Source organism: Battus philenor, unplaced genomic scaffold (genome assembly GCF_028537555.1).
Source record: "Battus philenor isolate CCGP_79_NKW_IND1 unplaced genomic scaffold, ilBatPhil1.0.hap1 SCAF_13, whole genome shotgun sequence".
In the NCBI taxonomy this organism is placed as follows: domain Eukaryota; kingdom Metazoa; phylum Arthropoda; class Insecta; order Lepidoptera; family Papilionidae; genus Battus; species Battus philenor.
In genome coordinates this window covers 6,514,881-6,537,307 of record NW_027181675.1, presented here as the reverse complement: position 1 = coordinate 6,537,307, position 22,427 = coordinate 6,514,881, and the positions used below count along the sequence as shown (strand labels likewise).

Below are 22,427 nucleotides of genomic sequence, written 5' to 3'. Positions count from 1 at the left end.
TTTGTTTCAACGAAAATGATCTTTTTGAAATGATTCAGGAAGAAACCGCAACGGATGATGAATTTATAAACTAGGCTGCAGATGTTACCGATGGGAGGCAAGAATCACATTCTATGACAGCAGATAAAATCTAGACAGGATTACAACTTTGCCATAAATTAGAATGTCATTTTCTTGCAATAAATACTAATTCTGAAAGATCTTCAAAATTCCAAAGGGAACTTCAATCTTGTATATCTGGCTACCGAGATATATATAAAAGTGTAGTGAAACAACAGTCGTCACTAAAAGTGAACACCGACTACATGGTAACTTAAAAAAGTTAACTTTAAAGCGCGAGGTAGTATCTCCAAGTTTTTGAATCAGTAACCACAACAAAGATCGATTTTTGTCAGACTACAAATCATGATTGGTTAAACATTCTGTAAAATTTAATAAGTGGAAAATGAGAACATATACACATGCAAATAAAGTACTTAAAAATAGTAGGTAATTTTCAAGCCCCGTGTCTTTATTTCATTTAATTAAACTATTCCAAGTCAAATGAGTTGGAATAGTTTACGGTTATTTTCTACGAGAAGGTTTTTTTTGTGGTTTCTATTAACCACATAAAGTAATTTGAATGTTATTAAAACTACTTTTATAAGGACTTGTCCTATGTACATAAACATCAAAAGTATTAAACGTACTCAACTCGTTTCTTTGAGCTGTATTGCAATGTTTATTACATCTTCGCCATGAGGCATTTGGTATCCAATAACAATTATTTGGATTTTACATTTGTTTGAAAAAAATGTTTAACACAGTTCATTGTTTTAGTACCTGATAAAATGTTATTTAATATCCAAATTGCCATATATTTTTAAAAGGAGGCATACACGCCTGCCACCCAAAGTAAGAATCAAACCTAATTGGTATTTGGATAAAACTGAAATGTTTGGGGTTAGATTTATAAAATTACTTTAGTACTTAATAATACATATTGTGTTCACTATTTTTCAGGAATAACATATTTTTCCTTTCTATTATACTGTAATTTAGTTGATAATAAGGTAGGAATATATTAGAAGTTAATAAACCAAATAAATAAATAAAAAAATATTTATATTAGGTAAAACAAAAATGAATACAAAATAATTAATTTCCTTAAGTTTTTCTAACTGTTAATTGTAATAAACATCTTCAAACTGAATAGTATCCGGAACATTTGTTTGTCATTATGCCTCATCTTGTTTTGTGATCTATTAATACAACAATAAAAATTAATAAGGATTACCTACATTTAATGTCGTTACTAAGATTTAGGCGCATTTTTGGGTCAATAGTAATACCATCTCACAAATATTATAAATATATAATAGTCGTAATGCTAAGTGATATACACAGATGCTTTAGAATTTCATAAGACTTAACATTTTGAACTATAACTCTATCAGAATTATTGTGTCAGACTCAAATAAATTTGTTACACTAAACCTGGCATAAACACGAAATGTAATTATTTTCCTGCACCGTGACTTTGATATTTACAAGATTTTATCTCAGTGCACTAAATAGAATATGACAATTACAATTAAAAGGCCAGCTTACCATAGGTTGTCACCCCTCAACTGTTGCTTAAATATTAACTTTATATTACTAAGTCTGCTACATCTGTACAGAAAAGTTAACCGCGACTTGAAACATTTTATTTACAATGTTGCATACAAACATGGGAAGAATATCATGTGTAATATTAATAAAAGTCAATCTAATTGAAGCATAGGATCTTGAAATCTTACAAAATATTTGCATTTTTGTCCGATCACTAGTACCAATTTCTATGTGCATTATGAATATTACTGGTGCACATCTATGAAATTTTCTAAATACATTAATTGTCCTCGTATTCTGTCAAAAAATGTTTTCATGTAAATACTTAGTTCACAGTTATTAATATTGTTGTTGAATTACCACCACATTCACAATACACAACCACTCTTGCAGTGTACTGTAGCAATGGGCTAAGTTATGTCAAGAGATCTTAAAATATCTTCCAACTTTCATTCTTGTGCTTTGCCAGCTTCTGTTATTGACTCGTACTGCTCCTTGTCAAGCTCCGTCATTGTAAAACTGCCATCAGGTAATAACAGTACTACACGCCTTGTACCTCCTGAGAACATAGAAATTAAATTGGTTACACATTCACCAATATTTCTTTAATAAATAATTAAGATTTCAATTTTTTTGAAAAACTGTAGTTATGGAATACAGTTCATCTTATTATTTTGCAAGATTTAAGTTTTTACTACAATAATTGTTGGATGAACAGTATATTACTTTTGTACGTTTAACAACAAAAATAAATAAATATATGCAATGACAAGTGTCGCATGCAGTTGAGTTGCCTGTTTCATAGGTAAAATAGCAATGTATGACATTATCTCATTTTATAAACAACCATCCTATGTCTCAAAGGAAAGAGGCGCAAGCAGGATGCTGCATCAAATTTAGTGGTATAATTCTACTATGAGATATATCATACAGTATGTCTGTTGAGCATTTAGCCAATACTGCTTCATTATATTATGGATAAAAGAAGAACAATTTGCAGTTTGCAGAAAGCTAAAATAATTTCAACTTTCCTGCTTTCCAAATTTTAGCACAAGATCTTAAAAGTACATATTACAAGACATTATTCATATTAGTTTTACAAAATTCTTAGACACAAAGCCATTTAACAAAGTCTATTGCTAAATATGTACAAATTACAATTATTTAGGATAGTTAAAAGACCTCAGAAACGAAAGAAAAAATTGTCACTTTTTCAGGTCTTGAGAAATAGAAATTAGATATAGCCTAATCAACACAGTACCTACACAATCATCGATAGGTACACTGAAAAAGAATGGGGCAGAAGCAATGACTATGACTATTTGGCTTTTAAACTCATTACAACATTTCAAATTACTTCATTAGATTCACCCGTTTTGACAACATGTAAAATAACAAGTTTCACTTACTTTTTTTCTTTAGGAAAAATGTAACATTTCATATGTCATCAAAAACACAAAGATAAGTATTCTACACCCAAAGGTATGTAATCTTTATTTATCAGCAAAAAGAGTTTTTCCCTGACCTAGTAAATAAAGAACACACTAATGTCATATAGTTTTACCTGGCGATGGCATATCAGCTTGTATCAACTGTGCAATGACTTGTGTGGCATCCTCTCCAGGCTCTCCTTCCACCTGCACAGCTACCTGTTGTAGAGCTGGCGCCGTTTCGCTGCCCGGCATCAGATGTGCGAGCTGGCTCGGATCAATGGCAAGCACATCCTGTACATACAATTTTTTTGCTAGTATGAAGAAGTACTAATTTATTATTAATTATTATCACACATATGGTCACCCATACTGACACTGGTGTAAGTCCATCATTTAAGAAATATATTATTCTCACTTACATTTTAACATAGTCAAAGAAATAAACAGCATAATACATACAAATAATAAAGTAAATTTTTCAATAACAATATGCCAATTAAGAAGTTATAAACAAAGAAGACTGTTTACTAGAGAATGTGCAGACTGTGCAGCATATATGCTAGGACTGAGACTGAGCAGCATTATAATGTACATTTCCTGGCCTTAGCTCTGCTTTTAGCAGGTAAGCTGCCTTGAAAACTATACAAATATCCAACATCCTGACTAAGAACAACAAGTTGTCAAACATCTGATGATACATTAGTTCAAACTTAGGCTCCGGTTGAATCACTGCTCACCAGAGTACTTTTGTTTGACTCACAGAGTCCCAAAATCGACTCTGGAAGAATCACTCTCGTTGGTAATATTCATATAAATTATTTAGCTCATAAATTAGCTCTTAATAAGTTTAGTTTAAGCACATGTATTGTAAAATTCAATAGTTAAAAAAAAATAACAAGTCTCCCAGTATTGAAATTTCAACAAGTTTCCCTACACCAAATAAGACATCAAATATTGCTAGTTTGGTTGGCAGAACAAAAGTAGTTTTTTAAATCCGTCACAAATTGTTTATTCAAAACAAGTGAATCACCTGTTGTCATTTAATGCAATTGTTTATACTGATTATATATGTAAGAGAAAATTTTTTGGTATGTATATAGTATTGAACTTTATCTTTTGATGAAAAATATCGTTACTTAAATTTCACTTCCCTCAAGTAATTTTATAATAATTGTATGAAGTTTCTAACTTTACATGTCATCGTCTATTCACTCCATAGACACCTACTGCAACACATAGGCTTCCTCTAAAGATATCTTTGGGCGTATATACAATAATAGCCATGTTTGGCATGCAGATGGTTGGCGACCGCAGTATGATGCGTATGGTATGCAGACGACGCTGCTGGCTATCCTCTGAAAATTTGTTCGTGAGCAGTGACAATCCTATGTGATTAATTCATAAAGTGGAAATTATAAAAGATTGTCTCCCGGGAAACGAACACGCGACCTACGCTCGCGAGTCTGTCCTGTACCGCTGGGCTGCTACTGCTCAGTTACAGTACAATTATTAACAGATGACATTTAAAATTTTACCTTAAATTTTTTGAATTTACATTTTAGACAAAGATTAACAAATTATTTATTTTCACTGAAAATTTACACTAAGTTTTTAACCTAGTATAATGTAAATTAACTTTTGAATTATTATGTATATTTAATTTTAAAATAATTTGGAAGTTTGTCTTACCTGCCCATCTTCTCTTGTAACATACATAACACCTTCGCCTTCACCTCCTACAGCTCCCTCCACACCTTCTACAGCACCTTCAACTCCTTCTGCTGCCACAAGTAATGTTTGTCCAGCTTCATTTTCACCAGCCACCTGAATGTAAAACAATGAAAATTATTTATAATTGATCTCCCATTAATCAACCTGAAGAATGATCTTTTCAACTCCACATATTGAACTGGAAACCTAACATATAAAATAACAACCATTGCATTTATGAAATATTAATTTAAAAATATGCCCCTATGTAACACACGAGTATTAGAACAAATAGCATGTCTCAATATATCACAGATGACAAGGATTTACACTTAAAATATTTGCACATATTGCATGGGAATCATTTAGTAAATACAACTACATTAGAAAATAATTTGAATTTTTTAATAGTTGCTCTATAGTTTTTTTTTATTTTTAAAAATAGTACACTTGTTAATAAATGATTAAATTATCTCAAGATATATTGTATAAATAGCCTAGAAATAAACAAAAATGCTTTTATTAATGTTAAAATTATTAAGAAATATCTATCAGCACCAAATTATTTTGGAATGGCTATAAAATTACACTCAATGGAATGAATTTAAAAAATTCATGCTTACTTGATAGAGAACTCCATCTTCACCACGGATCATAATGGGGGGTTGGCTAGCATGTAGTAATCCTACTTCTTCACCATCGTCAACACTCACACCTTCTTCTAGAAGTTGTTTCACTGCACTGGCTTCTACTTTAACTTCTGTCTGTTTCGCAAAATATTACCCACAATAAAAAAAATTTCAATAATAGTTATATTTTTTTTACTAAACGCTTTTACTAAACGCATAACATGCAAGAGATAGTTAATTCTATCAATTTTTTAATTGAATAGAGAACTTACTCCATCTTCATCGGTGAGTACAGGCAGAGAAGGCTGGGCACCATCTCCTTGTACTAACATTCCTGTAGTACCACCTGGAGACATCTCCACCTTTAAACAAAAATATAGAAGTGTTGATATGTTTTGAATAATAGCTATATGAAGAGAGTCAAAAGGATAATATAGTATTATCATCATATCAGCAGATAAAAACCCACTGCAAGACAGGGGGTGGGTCCTCAAAGGTGGCTACGACGTCAGGTCTCGCGCTGCCAGAATTCAGTGAAGTCACTGAAATTTGTCGTCGATACACCTAGGACCTTCCCACGCCGCGTCTACCACCTCGTGGTGGCTACTCGAGAATCTCTCAGCGCCAACAGCCGTCGGTTGCTGTATTACGTCATCATTTGTAATAAAAAAGTAACTACTTTGATTACCTTCATAAGCATAGTTGCATTGTGCTGCGGCGGTGGCGTAGGCGCGGGCGGTGGCGTAGGCGGCGGGGGCGGCGTGGGTGGCGGCGTGGGCTCTCCTTCTGCGCGGGCTAACCGCTTTCCAGATAATGGACACAGTGTAAGTTCGCGATCCGGACTGGGAGGAGGCAGGGGACCTAGATCTCGCGGGAATGGATCTTCTATGCCGTCCGATGATTCTGATGAGGCGTCCGACTACAAATACATATATAATCGTCTAACACAATTGACAAAATAAATTTAATAGTGATTTTAGTCTTAAAAAATATTTTTCACTTTGTCAAAATCGAAGGAGATGGTCTTGTCACGTATGCGCACGATGTTGCCCGCTGCTGTGGACACGGAGTAGCCCCCGCGACCGCGGCCGCGGCCTGACCCTCCACGACGAAGCAAGCTGTCTCCCTGTCAGCACAAAATAGCACTATTACATTCCACTTATTGGTTATTTACTTTGTTGTTTTATATTTACATTGTTGTACATATTTAGTAATGATGTAAGATAATAAATACTAACACTTTAAAAAACACTTTTGTTTTATTGTATTTTAAAAAGCTTCAAAGATAAACATAAGTAAATCATTATTTTTGAAAGCACAAAAATAAAAAGTATAATTTCCGGACTTTCATGGCTGCCCACTGTACATTTACAGATACCGCAGGTTTAAGGTGGCAGGGTGCGGCTAGCCTAACCTCTTAGTGAATACTCAAGGGCTTCCAGGGGCGCCTCGGTTCAGACCCAGACATCCTGCATCATTTTGGTGAATGCTTCATGTGTACAAAGTAGGATAGTTGATTTAAATACATATGTGAATATATAATATGGATTATCTTAGTTATGTGGAATAAAAATTAGTTATCATAATTGATCTAATATTAAATAAGCTAAAGTTTATAACATTTGTCTAGTAAACTATTTGTTTTCTAACCTGTGCCAGTTTTTTATTGAGAATAGTAACAGGAGATTTGCCTTCTGAGTGTCCATATGGTCGTTGTATTGTGCGCTGTATTATTTTTTGTCCAGATGGTGTAAAGATGGTCTTTTCAGTGACCTGTTGTCCACTGGAACCATATGTTCTCTTAGGCTATTAAAAAAACAGTTACATTTTTCGGTTAGTTAATATTTTTAAAGTTTATTTGAGAGTATAAAAAAGTTGAAAGATTATTAAAAAAATAATTTTAAACTTTTGCTATTATAAAATTTATTAAGTGTTACTTATATTTGATTCATAAACTTATTATAAAATTGTTTCATGTAATACAATTCAGTCTTCAACAAACCTGTGATGTAAGTGATGTGCGTATCGGTGAATTCTTTTTACTTTCCTCAAGCTTCTTCTGTTTGGCAGCTAATATTTGTTTCCGGATCACATCCTGATCAATATTTAGGCCTGGTCCTAATTTACCCGGTGAATCAATCTTCATTATTCCAGAGCTTTTAGACATTATGTAAACACCTAAAAATTCAGATTTATTTAAATATTGCCTAAATTTATTATTATCTATTTAATTCATCACACTATTGCTATATGCAAAAAACTTAAAAATTATAATAACTACAAAAATAATTTTTATATCAATCACACGAAACAAAAATAAAAAGAGACATCATAAGCTATTGTGATCATTGTTTACTTTGATAGACAAAAATCTGCCGTATTTACCTGTGGTAAGATTCGGCATATGTTTCGGATCAACTTTAATTACACCTTTAATATTTGGCATCCCTTTGCCACCAAGTCCAAGCGATTTCACAAGATCTGGATCTAATGATGACTTTGGAGATTCCATACCATTGCCATTCAGTATTTTCTTCTCAGCTGAAATTGCCGAGAATTATAAACAACCTCATTGTAAATCTCTTTTGTTATTTGGATGCAGAATAATACATTTTTACTAATAATACATTTTTATTCATACAGTTTTGAATATAAGTACAGACATTTGAGGTGCTTTATTTAAAATCTATAAGAGAATACGCAAATTTTTAAATAAGGAACAATTATTGTTGTGATTATTACCTCTTAATGATTCTGAGTCAGAATAATCCTCTTCTTCACTGGACAGCTCTTTCTTTATTTTTTTGGCAGCAGGTTCATCTTCAGCACCACACCACGCCTTCACTTGATCCAACGCACGTACTTTACTAGTTCTTTGTAGACGACTGTCGCAAGTAACAAATGAAAACTACATTATTTCTATATAAAACATGTTTCTTTAACATTTAGGCTGTTGAAAATATATTTGTTTATCAAGTGATATTGATTTTAGTGTTACAATGGAGTCAATGTTAATATATGTATAAATGCATTAATAAATGAAAATTCTAGAAAAAAGGTAAATACTAATGTAGAATTTTTAAGACAAAGCTTCTTATTTATAAATAGCCAACTTACCCTGATGAAGATATGATGGGGCTGTCTGATTTCTTAACTACTTGCTTAACAAACTGCGGCATGGGCGTGCTTATTTGTTTAACCTGAATAAAAATTAAGCAAATGTTCTTACGTACATACCTTTTTTTAATCATGATTAAAAATATTTAACTTAATTTAATTTTGACCTTGATGTTGATGTATGGTTAGGCAACCATTCCTTGATGGTAGACTATCTTTACACATGTAAATATTTATATGAATTCTGAAACTCTTTTGTGAATATCTAGTAATATTTGTACTAGTAAATTTATTAATTAATAGATATTCCGGATTGAAGATCTATTCTCAATTGAGAATAATAATAATAAGTTATTTCTTAACTAGCTAGCAGATTCAACAGATGCTATTACAAAAGTGCATCTTTAGAAATAACATTAGTGTACATAAGTCTGATAACATGTGGTTTAGTACTCTTACAAAATATAATTGAATAATTCATAACATAAATTTGTTTTTAATTTATAGCACATTATGTCAATGTCAAATATTTTGATTGAGGAGACCAGAGTCTGGCCAAATTTACTTATTTCTTTTATAATTATTTCTTATCTTAATGAACAAAAGCAGTAAATTTTTACCTGCACTGGATGCTGTTGTTGTTGAGCTCTCAGAGCTTTCAGTTCCTTCTGTCGAGCAAGTTGCTTCTCAAATGCTTCGAGGAGATGTTTACATGTCTCCATATTATCCACAGGTTCCCATGTATTTTGTTCGCTGTATTTTATAAAATAATTTCAGAATAAATCTCTTAATTTTATTCAATATTATTTAATGTTATTTACTTTAATTCCTTGATATTATATTGATAGTTAAAATAGTTTTTATAATATTTTAGGTTAAATTTGAGTAAATATTTTTTACAGATTATTGGTTTATATCCACATTTTCATAATAATAGAACAAATATTTTGAATTTAACACCTCGTCCAAAAATATATTTTTTTAGAATTACGTTTAGAATAATTTACTTCTTAGGACTGTCTTTACTTGTATGTTTTTTACTGTCTTTACAGCCAAATGTCGGCGCTTCTTTCATTTCGAATATATAAATAATAATAAAAGTTTTATATATTATAGCCTGTTTTTTCCTTAAATAATTACATCATATACAAATTTAATACGTAATTTGACAATATTAGCATTATAACTCACTGCGGATACCCCTCCCACTTGAGAAGGTACTCATACTGTTTCCTACGTGGATTAAATCGCTTGGCAAGAATCTTTTCCACAACATATTCTCCGGCTTCTGCAGGATCAGCACCTTCGCGTTCAGATCGCCGCGCAATTCGCTCTTCGGGCGGCACCCTCTCTTGTGCATTTCGAACTGATTCTTTATCAGTTAAATCCTAAAACAACAATAAAAATATGAAATTCAAAAAATCAGTATTAAAATGAGATAATGGATTCAATTAATTAATTGGGTGCCCCATTTGGGCATTATGAAAAACCTCTATTTTCATGACAAATGAAATATTGTTAGATAATTAACAGACATAATCAATGAACTGTTATGATCAACAATTTTTTAAAATAGAATGAGACTTTATAAAATTGTAGAATTACTAAAAATCATACAACTTATTTTTCTTGTATAGGTACTATAATATAAGTACCCACTTAAAAGATTTTAATGTGTGATTGAGAGATTATCATGTGAATTGCATTTCAATGCAGCTGCATGTATCATTGGACCCAAATACTGAATCAATTACATTATCAGTAAGTGCAATCTTTACTTACCGTAAATAGTCATACATTATACTTACTAACTTATACTTTTAATAGTGCATGTAGCTGCTAATTATTTTCAGACACCATTGAAATAAAAAATCAAAACAATTTAAATGTTCATGGATAAAATTTTGTAAATTATATAATTTATAATAATAAATCTGAATTTTTAAATTATAACATAATCTGGTTTAAATCAATATTTTAGTTAGTGTCACAGCAAGGCAAGGCATGGACTAAAATAAAGTATTAAGTGGACTGATGTCATATTTTTATGGTCAATATCCATATGCATTTAACAAATTTTTAAAGACTTTGATGTGCTAGCATTTATTTACCTTTGATTTAGGTGCTTGGAATGTTACAGATTTAGACAAAATCCTTTGAGCGGGACTGGATCTAATATCATCACTTTCTTCTCCAGATGGATGTGTTTCAGAATCTTCCTGCAAGTCAATAAACCCTATGTAATTATTTCCTTGATAACTCAGATATTCCTACTATTGAAAGACGCCTATCTCAATATAGCATAAGTAGAGGTACGGAAATTTCGCATTTATATTTTTGAAATTGTAAAATTTGGGTAAATTAGGTATTTATTAAACAAAAATACTTGTTTAGTAATTTTTTACAAGTCTTAACATAAAACAATTTTAATTAATTAAAAGATAACATTGTGGAAATTTCAACATTTGACTCCTTAAGCGTCGTTCTTCGGTCCGTTACGACGACATTGTATATGCTGTAGAAGCGTTCAGCGTCCACGCTGTTGGTTGGACTCCAAATACTCTGTAATGCTGCTTCAGCAAATGACGGAAAGTTGCATTTGACAGCCAACAATATGTTCCTTAAATTGGGGTTTTCATTTATATTAATAGACCGAAGAATTAACCTATGAAAGTGCGAATGCCCATCAATTAACTCATTTTAAGGAAATCCTTGGAAAAAAGGAATTTTCGATAAGCTTTCCAGCAATAAGTTTATATTTAATGTGGTTGAACTTGCAGCCGCAGATGGGGAAAACAATTGGCCAATGTGAAAGAAAGCCTCGTTCGTCTTATTTAATTTCATGTGAAGAGAAAGCTTACTGAAACTTTTGTCGCTTGCTGATTTCAACATATTTTTCATTGTCTCATCAATTCCTTCATAGTCCTTAAGACAAACGAATGTTACAATATTGGCACATCAAAATATTTGTGTCGGACACATACAGACCATCTTTCTTAAATTCTAGTATTCTATCTGTCAAATTTTTCTTAGGGCGTCCCATTTTAAGAGCACAAAAAAAAATATTTTTGTAAAACACTTGCGTGCCTAAAGCGTTACAAATGAACACTGCTCGAGTGCTCATTTGCAACATCCCCGACTCGAGCGATAGGCAACAAACAAGAGAGACTCGAAAGCTTTCATTCTGTCGAGTCAGTTCGTGTCCAAAAAGTGCGTCTACCGTTTCGTCCAAAACGAACTTCACTCAAGTTTAATTGACGCGAGTCGCGACTCGGGCGATACGATAATAATTTAATAATCCATCATACGAACACTACCATATATTTCGCATTTATTCGCATTTATGTGTAATTTTCGCATTTATTCGCATCTATTTCGTAAATACGAAATTTCCGTACCCCTAAGCATAAGCCATCTTGTGGGCTCTGTGTGATTTGGTAGATGATTTTCACATTAGGAAAAATTCCAGTTTTGAGGTGCAATTAAATTTGAAAATTGTCCACTTCAGGAACAAATTTTAATGTACGCAGGTTAAAAAATGACATTTATTGAATATTATAATTATTGCAAATCCAAAATTTGCAAATGATAAGCATATTTTGTTCAAAAAAATTAAGATGTGTCAATAATAAAAATGTAATTACTTGATTCATTAAGTAAAAATGCATAAAATTTTATGATTTTTATAAATACTTTAATATAATTAAATCATCAAAAGCTATTTACCTCCAAAGCATACAAAATTAATTGGTAAAATATTTATCCTTGACTATAAGTATAAAGACATGGTTTTAATACTTTAATTGTAATAAAAATTGATTTTTATTCAATAAAATAACTTTTATACCTATTGAAACACTGTCCTACAAAAATATGGAAACAAATTAACCAAATATTTATAATTTTATAATAATTATAAATTTTAATTAAAACATAGGATATGTTACCCGATAAAATTAATAAATACTCTCACTATGATAAAAAAGCAAATAAGAAATAAAAAGAGTTACCACTTTTGGTATTTTTCTAGGTCTTCCTCTTTTTTTCTGATGCACTTCTGGAGCAGGAGCTTGAACAGGTACAAGTTGATCTTCAGTCTTCACTTCCATCTGAAAATTCATGGCTAAAGTCAAAACAACAACAAATGCAAAATGAGGGCATGGTTGCAGAAACAAACCTAAGAAATAGATTTCATTTACTACCATGTATTGACATTGATTTTAAATAATAGAAGTGGAAGCCTTTATTTCATTTCATTTAACCATTTCAAGTCCCAAGCCGCATAACCACACTGTTCAGGTTTTTGAAAACCCAGCACATTTCAAGCATTGCTGTCAACCAACAGTGTGTTAAGGATTGTTCAAATTTAGCATTAAAATATTTACTGATGCAAGCTCCTATACACAGCTTCTTAATGTAAATAGTACATCTTATTACAGATAGAATATTGCTGTATGGTATAATATATAACAAAAATTAACATTTTTCTTTTGAATCTTATCATTTTTTATTGAACTTGAAATATTTATTTAAATAAAAACCTACTACACAATACACAATGGTGCTTCTTTTAGTGGTATTGCACTGCTTGGTGTTTGGGTACATATTTATGGAAAGAGTGCTTATGTTATATGGGATTCTTTGACTGTGGTTATTCAATATTATCAAGGACTCTAAGGGTTAATAGTTTAATAACTTCTGGTAGTTATAATAACAGATACAAACATATACACTTTTTTTTTTCTCTCATTACTTTTTGGTTATTTCTTTATCTATGTTATAGTTCACACTTTATATATATAGAAGATATTTTAAAATGAAGATTGATGTTAAAATTTGAAATGTCCAGATCAAAAATGTCAACTCAGTGAAACATTATAAAATGCCTTGATTTTACTATAACTGTATATATAAAATAAATATGACACTTACAACTTTAGCATGAGCAAATTTAGATAAAGCCTGAACATTTGATCCTGCTGTAATCCAAGCAGTTCTCTGGGCTTCAGGCATTCGACACCATTGTTGATAGAGTTTCCAACTGTTATCTGCGTTTGATGTTGATCCATCCCGTGCTGAAGAACACTTCCACAGTAGAAATGCCCATACTTGGGCTTTGCTTTCATTCTAAAATATAAATAAAGCTTTATTAATTAGCTAATGACTAATGGAATTAAGACTTATTACAAAGAATTACAACTTACACTATCCCTCACAGGAGACTTGCCAATACAGTTGTCAGCTTCTTTGTGCTCTTTGAATTCATCGATAAAATGGAATGCCGAGTGGCACTGGCCACAAACCAGAACATCTAGCGTTGCCATTTGTTCATGGGCCTCTATAAATAAAAAGAATGTAATAACATTATATTTTTTTTATTAATGTTGAAGTTTAAAATCGAAAAAAATTGTTATATGTTAATCATTTTTCAATTACTTGAGGTAAACTAATCACCTTTAAGAGCAGTTGGATTTTTGGTTAATTCTTCAGGATTTCCTGCCGTAACTTCTTCAGCTGAAGGCGATTCGCCTTCTTCTACGGTTGTCATTTTAACTGCTGTTGAAAATGAAATAATTAAAAACTGAATCGTGGACCCTATGTATATATTTTGAATATCGTTGCGTTTTTATATATAACCTTGCTTTGCTAGGCCGGTAACTTCCCGCCAACTCATTTAACACCATTATCTTATAGAGTAACCACAAAGGCAGTTTATTGTTTAAAAACTATTACATTATAGGTTTTTAATAATGAATCTCATGTTAACACTTCCTTTAAAAAATACTTGATTACTATGATTCTATCATTTATTTGAAATATATTATGACACAAGACAGCGACGCTTAACATAATGTTTCTTAATGCGTTACCTCGCAGTTATATATTTAGAAACCAAAGTTAACATTGCAATAAACAAGTCATTTTAAAATCACTTTTAAATGTATTCTTAATTACACATTACACTTACCAAAACAATGTCAAAATTATACTTTTTTTATACAATTTATTTCATTTGATGAACACAACGAAAAACGGAACAACTAATGCGAGTACCAAATACTTTATGAAGGAAAAAAGCGTTCACCGACAGAATCACAACGCCCCCTAGCGTCCGCCGACAATTCTTGTTCTCTACTCGCAAACCTGTTTTAAACGACCAATAGTATTCAAGTTTACTTCTTTATCCACCAATGACAAATATCCACTAAGTAAGCATATTATAACAGACTTACTATTCAAGAGGCGGCGACTCGTTTTACCGACACGTGTTTACACCGACATACTACGCCGACACGAAAAAATTTCATATACAATTCTGAGATTGTTTAATTTAAAGTATTATAACGAGTTGAGTATAATTCATATGACATCACGAAGAGTTTTATACAATAGATATTTTAATATGGTCTCAAAATGATCGTTTTATGATATATAAAACAATACAAATAAGAAGATGAATTCATTCTTTTGATAAACAAGATAAAAGAGTATACGAACGAGGAGTATCTAAATGCATAAAATTGATTTATTATAATTATTACGTTTGTTTGATTCTATTACTGATTAAGAATAACATAATTGAATTTAAAAAAAAAAATCATGATAATTAAAAGGAATAGTGCACACTTTGTGTTCTAATTAAATATTCTGAATGATGATTATATGATTCCTAGACTAATAACTATACTTTCATTCAAAAAACCCATATGTCGTAAAACAAACATAGATAATGGATATACAACAAACTTTTTCGCAGCTAGGCGTTAGTGTTTACGTTTTTTTTTTAATTCCTCAAAATTATAATCTAAACATTTCAATTTCGTTAAAAAGTTCTTCCTCAAACATAATAACAACGAAAAACGTCTTTACAAATAAAACAACGATTGCATGCAGTGGAGTCCTAATAACATAAGTACTAATATATTAGCAGACATGATTGTTAAATATCTTAGAAAAATTGCTTATTTCTTGATTATTCATTTTAATAGGACGTATCGGGTGATACCTACAAATTTATTTATCTGAAGAAAATATTTGTAGTTACACGTAACACATCTTAGAGTACTGATTTCACTGATACACACATAAATACACATAGATACAAAAACCAGCAATTAATTACGTTTATCTCGTTAATAATTAATGTAAAAAACATATACTTAAACACTTTTCTCTTTTTAGAAGAAGAAACAAGCAGCACCTTCTGTAGCAATTTTACGTACAATTTAAGTTTCTTATAAAATATTGAACGAATGCTAGGTGAGATAAAATGAACTATACGTATAATGTATTTTAGAGATGCATGAATAATATCTATATATGGAAGAATAGAATCGGATCTATTTATGTAAGATTTTGAGATAATATTAAAAATTAAAGAGGGATCCCAATATAGCCCACATTTACCTCAGTTGATGTTTTTGAAACATGTTCAAGTCAATGTTATTAAAAGTTTTTATTCTGTGGTCATAGGCACTATTAAATACTCGATTTAAATAATCGATCAATTTATTGTTAAATAACAATTGTGATTGTTATTATTAATTTAAATTATTTTTTGTTATCTCAGCCTAGTCTAAATAGAGTTTAATAATGATTTACTTATGTCGATTTTAATTTATTATAAAAATTTACAAGTAGCTTTATTATTATTTATTGTGATTCTAATGTTTGCGTATTTTCACAATTGTTATAAGCAATTCGATAAAGTTACGTAATTCCTGTTTGATTAAATATAGATAAAGCAATTTTAATCAATATAAACATAAATTACGGTTACGATTCTAGAAGGCTATTTTGGAATGACTCTAAATCTAACGATTTTGTTGATGAGATATTTTTTATGAATCTTCTAATTAAGTAAGATTTCTCATTTAATTAAGAATTTGCATTATAATTTCTTAACTGCAGTGACAGATGTTCAATTAAGTGAGCCTACATGTGGCTTGGTGATCTAATTCACCCGTCTGTCACCTTAGTACGCTTACTTTAAAATTGCCCCGAAAGTTTGTCAGCTATCCGACCGCTTAGAATTTTTGCTCGCGGTCCGTTTCAGCTGGCACATTAGTCAGCGCAGCGCTATCAAAAATGTTTGAAGTTATATCTTATATAATATAAATATAAAGTTATATATATATATATAGTTTTTTTATAATTATAAAAGATATGGAAATCTAAACAAAATAATTTTCGAAACTAAATAAAAAATACCCTTAAGTTTAACTAGTAAAGAAAAATTATAAAGTACTTATGTATAAAGTTTTAAATTTCATAGTAATTTCGATATATAGAAGGGTAGCTTAGGAGTAGAGAAAGGTTCCGTATCCTAATTCAAATAAAAAACTGGGTGACATGACCATTCCATGTGGAATACTATTACGGAAAGCTAGTACTTGCATTTGCATTTGCCTTTTCTCTGTAGATGTTGTTGCTGCTAACCCTAAGGCTTGTACAGCTTCATCTGAACTTAGCTCACGGAGTGGAAGGGTCCGTGAACTTAAATGCTAGTACTTGCAAAGTTACAAGACTATACAGCTGCGGGAATAATATCATGGAAAGTTTTCAGAGTCGCACGGCGAATAAGTTATAGCCCTGTTGCATTTAAGCCGTTGCTCTAAGTATGTCGACTATCGACAAAACTATAAATTTAGTGTCGGTCGGAACTCGCGGGTTAACAAGCGGCCGATAGAATATGAAAGTTAATATGGCAGCTACAGCAGTAATGAATTATATTTCCTAAAAGACGAGATGTGTCACCCATGTCTAGTTTAGTACGCGAAATTTTACATCACGATATAAGCTCCAATGTCACCGCTGTTAGACAAAACAAGTATAAGTTTTAATTTGTCACACTAGCACTGGGGAATAGAAGAAACCGCATACATTTCTGATTACTTTTTACAATGTACATCAGTTTTGTCATAATAATTTTTATTTACATTTATGAACGGTGACATTTTAATAATACCCACAAAGTATGCGTGAAATTGACGCAACAAATTACCATCCTAAGATTCAGTCATTTACAAGGTTATAATTATTCGATGTTCCTACACTCCGAGTATTTTTGAAAAATTATAATAATTTTACGATATTTCAATATGTGTCTCTTACTAAATAGTGATGCATCGCTATGTTATGAACTATTATTACTAAGTATTTTTTTATGATATTTCCTAAGTCTCTCTAATCAGAATTATTGTTGAATTCTCACACAACGAAGGATTCGATTTCGCACTTGATTTTGTATGTCGGGTATTCATTGATCTAACTTCTACTTAAATTTAAAAAAAAAGGATTTTTTTTGTAGTTTTTGTGGACAACGCAGTTTTGTAATAAAAAAAACGATGATGTGTTACAAATGTCGTCTATTTTAATTATCATTAAACTGGTGTAGAAATTTTATTCTTATATGTATAAAATTAAATATAATTTTTAATCATTAATTATTATGGCAGGTTATTTACATTTTGATTATAATCTGTACAAGTTTTTTTTTTTTTAAATAAGTACTGGTTGCTTTATAAACGTAAAAATATGTAGAATATTGGAAATTCTAAATTCCTATGGTTTTTTTATATTACTGATCTAAAAACGGGACAAGGAGATTTGAGCCTTCTGTTTACTTTAAACCTTCCGATATGTATTCAGTTGTCACAGGAAAGTGTGACCTTATTCTTTGGTGACCTTTAACTGAACTGAAGTTAGAGTTGGGAGAGAGCGACTCGGAACAGTCCTCTAGGCACTATGTCGCATTAGGTTAAGGCTATATATACATGTAGGCAGCGCTTAATTATGAGGGGCGCTGACATACCATTATAAAAATCTTGTATCTCACACTTATACAACAAGAATAGCATAACTTGCGTTTCAAAATTCTTGTTCTATCATTGCTCGCACTTCAAACGCATGCGTTGTGCTATTGCGTACATTGCATCGCTTGTAAATAAATAACTATTGATTACTATTTAATGAAATAATTTATTGAACAGCTCCTTAAATTATTTTTCACTATTTTTTTTAAATCGCAGTTAATTTGGTAAATATTAAATAAAAGTTAATGTTAAATAAATAGGCGCTAAATATTGTTTCCTCAGGGTGTTCATAATTTTAGAACCGGTACTGCGGATCTGTACCAACACTTCCAACAAAACTGCCCCAATATTTGCTAAGTTTTTGCGAACTGGCACTATCATGACTATAAATTAGCTCCCCTATAGTTGATCAAAGTTTTAGTTCATTTAGTTTATTTAGTTTCTGTTCAGAGGCAGTTTCTTCATCATTTGATTCTTTTTGTGTTATTAACTGTTGGAAGTAGACCTTTTAATCGCTTTATATCTAGGTTTCGCTACATTTAGTATAGGTTGGTTGCCCTTTGACTATGACATTAGTCAAAATTTCCTTTTCACAATTTTTTAAAGTAAGTGTTCAACGATTTCAAAAACAAATCGATTTCATTATTTTGGAACAGAGAAATACAAATAAGTACTCATTAATATTTTGCCTGTGAGCTCGTGTAGAACCCAGTATATCTTTCCAAACATTTTCAAAAGTTTAAAACTCTGTGCTTAACTTCACCATGTTTAAGCTACTAATGGGCCGATGTTACAAAAATTGTTATAGTTTGTTGATGATTCATGTCGTTTTTTGTTTAAACAAACTTGTAATAAAACCTTAAAATATATTGATTCTTTCGTTAAATATATATATTTTGGCACATAAAAACCGTATAAAATTTCAGAAAACTGTCTCTATTTGCTATTTTTCTGTGCTTAAAATTATTCCTACAAAAGAAAAACACAACGAAAGATAATTATCTGGAACTCTTTATGTTTTTAAATACATAAATAATTTAATATGTTAGTTGTAACTGGCAGGGCGCATTCCTTTTTTTGTCAAGCGGGGTTTTTTTTACTTAAACCATCAATATTATTTTTTAACACACAAATAAATTTATTTAATGTAGACCAGTTTTTATTAACTATTAAAAATTTTGAAAACTTATGAGGTTTTCCAAAACGTCTTAAAAACGTACTTTACTACAGATGGTTGAGAAATTATATTTTCATCCGCAAATATCTAAACATTAATCTATGTTATGATAGCGAGTATTTTGGTTTAGTAAAAAAAGAAAGTTATTTATTATTATATTTTCTGATAAAATAAGAAATATAAGAAATAAGTCTTTATATTATTGGTTAATTAAATTTTTACTGTGGTAACGAAAACTTAAAAGCATCAGTTTTTTAATCTGTGTGACTTTGACGCATCGTGGGACGCTCATCCGTGTTCTGAAAATTATTTTTCATACTTAAAAGATCGTGAGAGTCTTTTCGTCTTTCGCTGTTACAGAGAATATTTCTTTTAGATTTTTAACTTACTAATTCATCCCTGTTCTAGACAATGTCAGGCATAGCCAGTGCGCGTTTAGCAGAAGAAAGAAAAGCTTGGCGCAAAGACCATCCCTTTGTAAGTTTGGTATTGTGTGGAATGGGTACACTTTAATAATTCTTTGTTTGTATTTAATTTAATATTTTTCAGGGATTTGTAGCGAGACCGATGAAAAATCCTGATGGATCTTTAAATCTCATGACTTGGGAGTGTGCGATTCCCGGAAAAAAAGGGGTCGGTATCTTGTTTTTCTCTAACTTTTTAAGAATAATCAAAAATTTTATTAAAATGGCCTAATATTAAAAACTAATAACACATATGACTAAATTATTTTTCGTTTTTTAGTTATTTTTACACAGAATTTGATAACAATCAATATGTTTATATACAATTAATACATTTTTTGGAGTTTTTTTGTTTAAGTTATATTATTACATATAGTATTACATTTTCAGACTGCATGGGAAGGAGGTCTATATAAATTACGAATGATTTTCAAAGATGATTATCCATCCAGTCCTCCAAAATGCAAGTTTGAACCACCTCTATTTCATCCAAATGTATACCCCTCTGGTACAGTTTGCCTGTCACTGCTAGATGAAGAAAAAGATTGGCGTCCAGCAATCACAATAAAACAAATACTGCTTGGAATTCAAGATTTGTTGAATGAACCAAATGTTAAGGATCCTGCACAAGCTGAAGCTTATACAATTTACTGGTGAGATTGATGTTATTTGATATATTATCAACTTTAACAGGCTAATAATTTCTGTTGTTTTTTCTTGATTTCTTACATGTTTTAATAATTCTGATATCTATCTTTTTTTGCAGTCAAAACCGACTAGAATATGATAAACGTGTAAGAGCACAGGCACGTGCTATGGCTGCCACTGAATAATAAACACAATATCTGGAAATTAAGTCACCATAGATCTTAAAAGACTTAAAATAGGTTATTGAGAAAGCTCTTATACTATTATTTTAATATGGTTAGGATAAGATTAATACTGTTGACATTAACAATATCAGTATGAAGCTAAAATTATGTCATGGGTTTGTGATTGCATTTTTGTTTAGAATATAGTATAGCTTTCTCAATCCCTAGGTCAATGATTTGTGGGTAAATTTTTGGGTTGAATTCTGGAAATACTGACTGTTGTTCATCTAAGTTATAAAACATCAGTAAGTGTTTCACCATGGTGGATATGTCCTTAAAATATAAATCTCCATTATTAAGGATCTTGTATCATTTGTAAGTATAACCCACTGGCCACATTTCATCCACATTTATGATCAGTAAAAATATTCTATTTATTTGTGTACATTTCCAATCATGCAGCTGCTAAATATAGAAGAATTTTGATGTAATTTGATCTGTCAACTTCATATTAACAATTGTTATTGGAGCAGTTTTCTAAAGAAATTGGATTTGTAATATTTATTCTTAAACCGTATCAAAATATCCATTATCATTTTACATTATTTTTGTATCATTATGTTAGTTTCATGTAATAATAAATTTTGAAAAATAAAATGGTTTGCTTGAAAATAATAAAAATACCTTTAATAATATATGGCCACATAAATATGGTTGCAAGTTTCATAAGTCCAATGTACATATACAACAAAAACTGTAAATGATCATATTTACAGAACTCCTAAATATTCAGTAAGGAAAAATCATTAAACTATTTCTTTGTATCATCAGCAAGTACCCTATCCCTGAAGTTAAAAAAAATTTTAAATGGCATTTTAAAATGCACTATAAAGTTAAAAATATATCAGCACCATTGAAGATATTATTGAAAATTACTTATATTGGTTGTTATTTTTGTTTTTATAAATATGGAAGAAATATGCATGGCACTTCATTTGATATAGCAAAAAAAATGTTTCTATAAAAATTAAATGAAATTTACTTTAAACCGAAGGCAATATGTAGTTTTGGAAGAATACATAAGAAAGACATTCCCATTTACAATAATTATTTTCTACAACCACACTATTTGAGATCTGTGCAAGTTGAACTTTGCACATTTCGTGAGTATTATGTATGCATATTAATAATATTAAATTTCTTACTTTTTCGTGGATTAAACTGGTTTTGTGGTAAATATAAACATCAATGTTCACCCTTGTTTTATTACGTTCTATGTATTATTAATAGCTTAAAAACTTAAATTGCATTTCCGAAATTTTAGTTAAATAAAGGACAATTATTTATTAGTCTATATATATAATTCTTATTGATTGGACATTTGTTTTATTTTTATTCCATAATTCTTTGTTTCAACTTTCCTGCATGACTGATGGTTGAGTAGTTTCTATATTGTTACTTTTTTGTGCTACACGTAATTTATAAGACAATTTGTAGTGTCTATTTTTCGTATTCATAGAAAAGACGCCTGCAATAATGTCATTGCACATGGGCTAGACACCCAGGTAGGAACAGTGAGACGAAAATGGTGGTTATTTAAAAGATACGCATATAATAGTCCACTACAGACAAAGTTGGAATGACATTTGTCTACCTCCGTCCTGCCGCTGATAGCAT

At 30.7% G+C, this 22,427-nt stretch overlaps 2 protein-coding genes across 5 annotated transcripts; one reads left to right on the top strand and one right to left on the bottom strand.

The window, feature by feature from the left end:
* Window positions 1-1,087: 1,087 nt before the first annotated feature.
* On the bottom strand, window positions 1,088-14,533 carry Chro (chromator). 4 transcript variants are annotated; one of them, XM_068776998.1, is made up of 20 exons: window positions 14,451-14,533; window positions 13,937-14,038; window positions 13,687-13,820; window positions 13,415-13,609; window positions 12,493-12,591; window positions 10,594-10,701; window positions 9,674-9,870; window positions 9,103-9,235; window positions 8,483-8,565; window positions 8,108-8,250; window positions 7,751-7,906; window positions 7,368-7,543; window positions 7,016-7,171; window positions 6,366-6,491; window positions 6,054-6,284; window positions 5,638-5,727; window positions 5,360-5,500; window positions 4,716-4,850; window positions 3,158-3,317; window positions 1,088-2,152 (listed from the first exon to the last, which is right to left on the bottom strand). In XM_068776998.1, exons 2-20 carry the CDS (start codon window positions 14,028-14,030, stop codon window positions 2,043-2,045), a joined length of 2,667 nt encoding a protein of 888 aa, XP_068633099.1. In that variant the 5' UTR covers window positions 14,031-14,038; window positions 14,451-14,533; the 3' UTR covers window positions 1,088-2,042. The 4 variants fall into 4 exon arrangements, with proteins under 4 accessions (XP_068633099.1, XP_068633097.1, XP_068633098.1 ...); XM_068776996.1 differs by lacking the exon at window positions 14,451-14,533 and adding an exon at window positions 14,120-14,238; XM_068776997.1 differs by lacking the exon at window positions 14,451-14,533 and adding an exon at window positions 14,120-14,238 and having other exon boundaries at window positions 13,937-14,035.
* Window positions 14,534-19,735: 5,202 nt separating this feature from the next.
* Window positions 19,736-22,005, top strand: lwr (lesswright). The gene is made up of 5 exons (XM_068777086.1): window positions 19,736-19,803; window positions 19,883-19,951; window positions 20,024-20,107; window positions 20,329-20,591; window positions 20,705-22,005. The coding sequence occupies exons 2-5, from the start codon at window positions 19,886-19,888 to the stop codon at window positions 20,769-20,771; spliced, it is 480 nt and encodes a 159-aa protein (XP_068633187.1). The 5' UTR covers window positions 19,736-19,803; window positions 19,883-19,885; the 3' UTR covers window positions 20,772-22,005.
* The last annotated feature ends 422 nt before the right edge of the window (window positions 22,006-22,427 follow it).

Excerpts from the sequence above, each read along its gene's own strand:
- Chro (XM_068776996.1), bottom strand. The coding sequence starts at position 14,156 with ATGAGTTGGCGGGAAGTTACCGGCCTAGCAAAGCAAG. Across the intron at positions 8,566-9,102 it reads AACAACAGCATCCAGTGCAG|GTTAAACAAATAAGCACGCC; the intron begins GTAAAAATTTAC and ends ATTTTTATTCAG. Across the intron at positions 7,907-8,107 it reads TGACTCAGAATCATTAAGAG|CTGAGAAGAAAATACTGAAT; the intron begins GTAATAATCACA and ends CGGCAATTTCAG.
- lwr (XM_068777086.1), top strand. The coding sequence starts at position 19,886 with ATGTCAGGCATAGCCAGTGCGCGTTTAGCAGAAGAAAGAAAAGCTTGG. Across the intron at positions 19,952-20,023 it reads GGCGCAAAGACCATCCCTTT|GGATTTGTAGCGAGACCGAT; the intron begins GTAAGTTTGGTA and ends AATATTTTTCAG. Across the intron at positions 20,108-20,328 it reads CGATTCCCGGAAAAAAAGGG|ACTGCATGGGAAGGAGGTCT; the intron begins GTCGGTATCTTG and ends TTACATTTTCAG.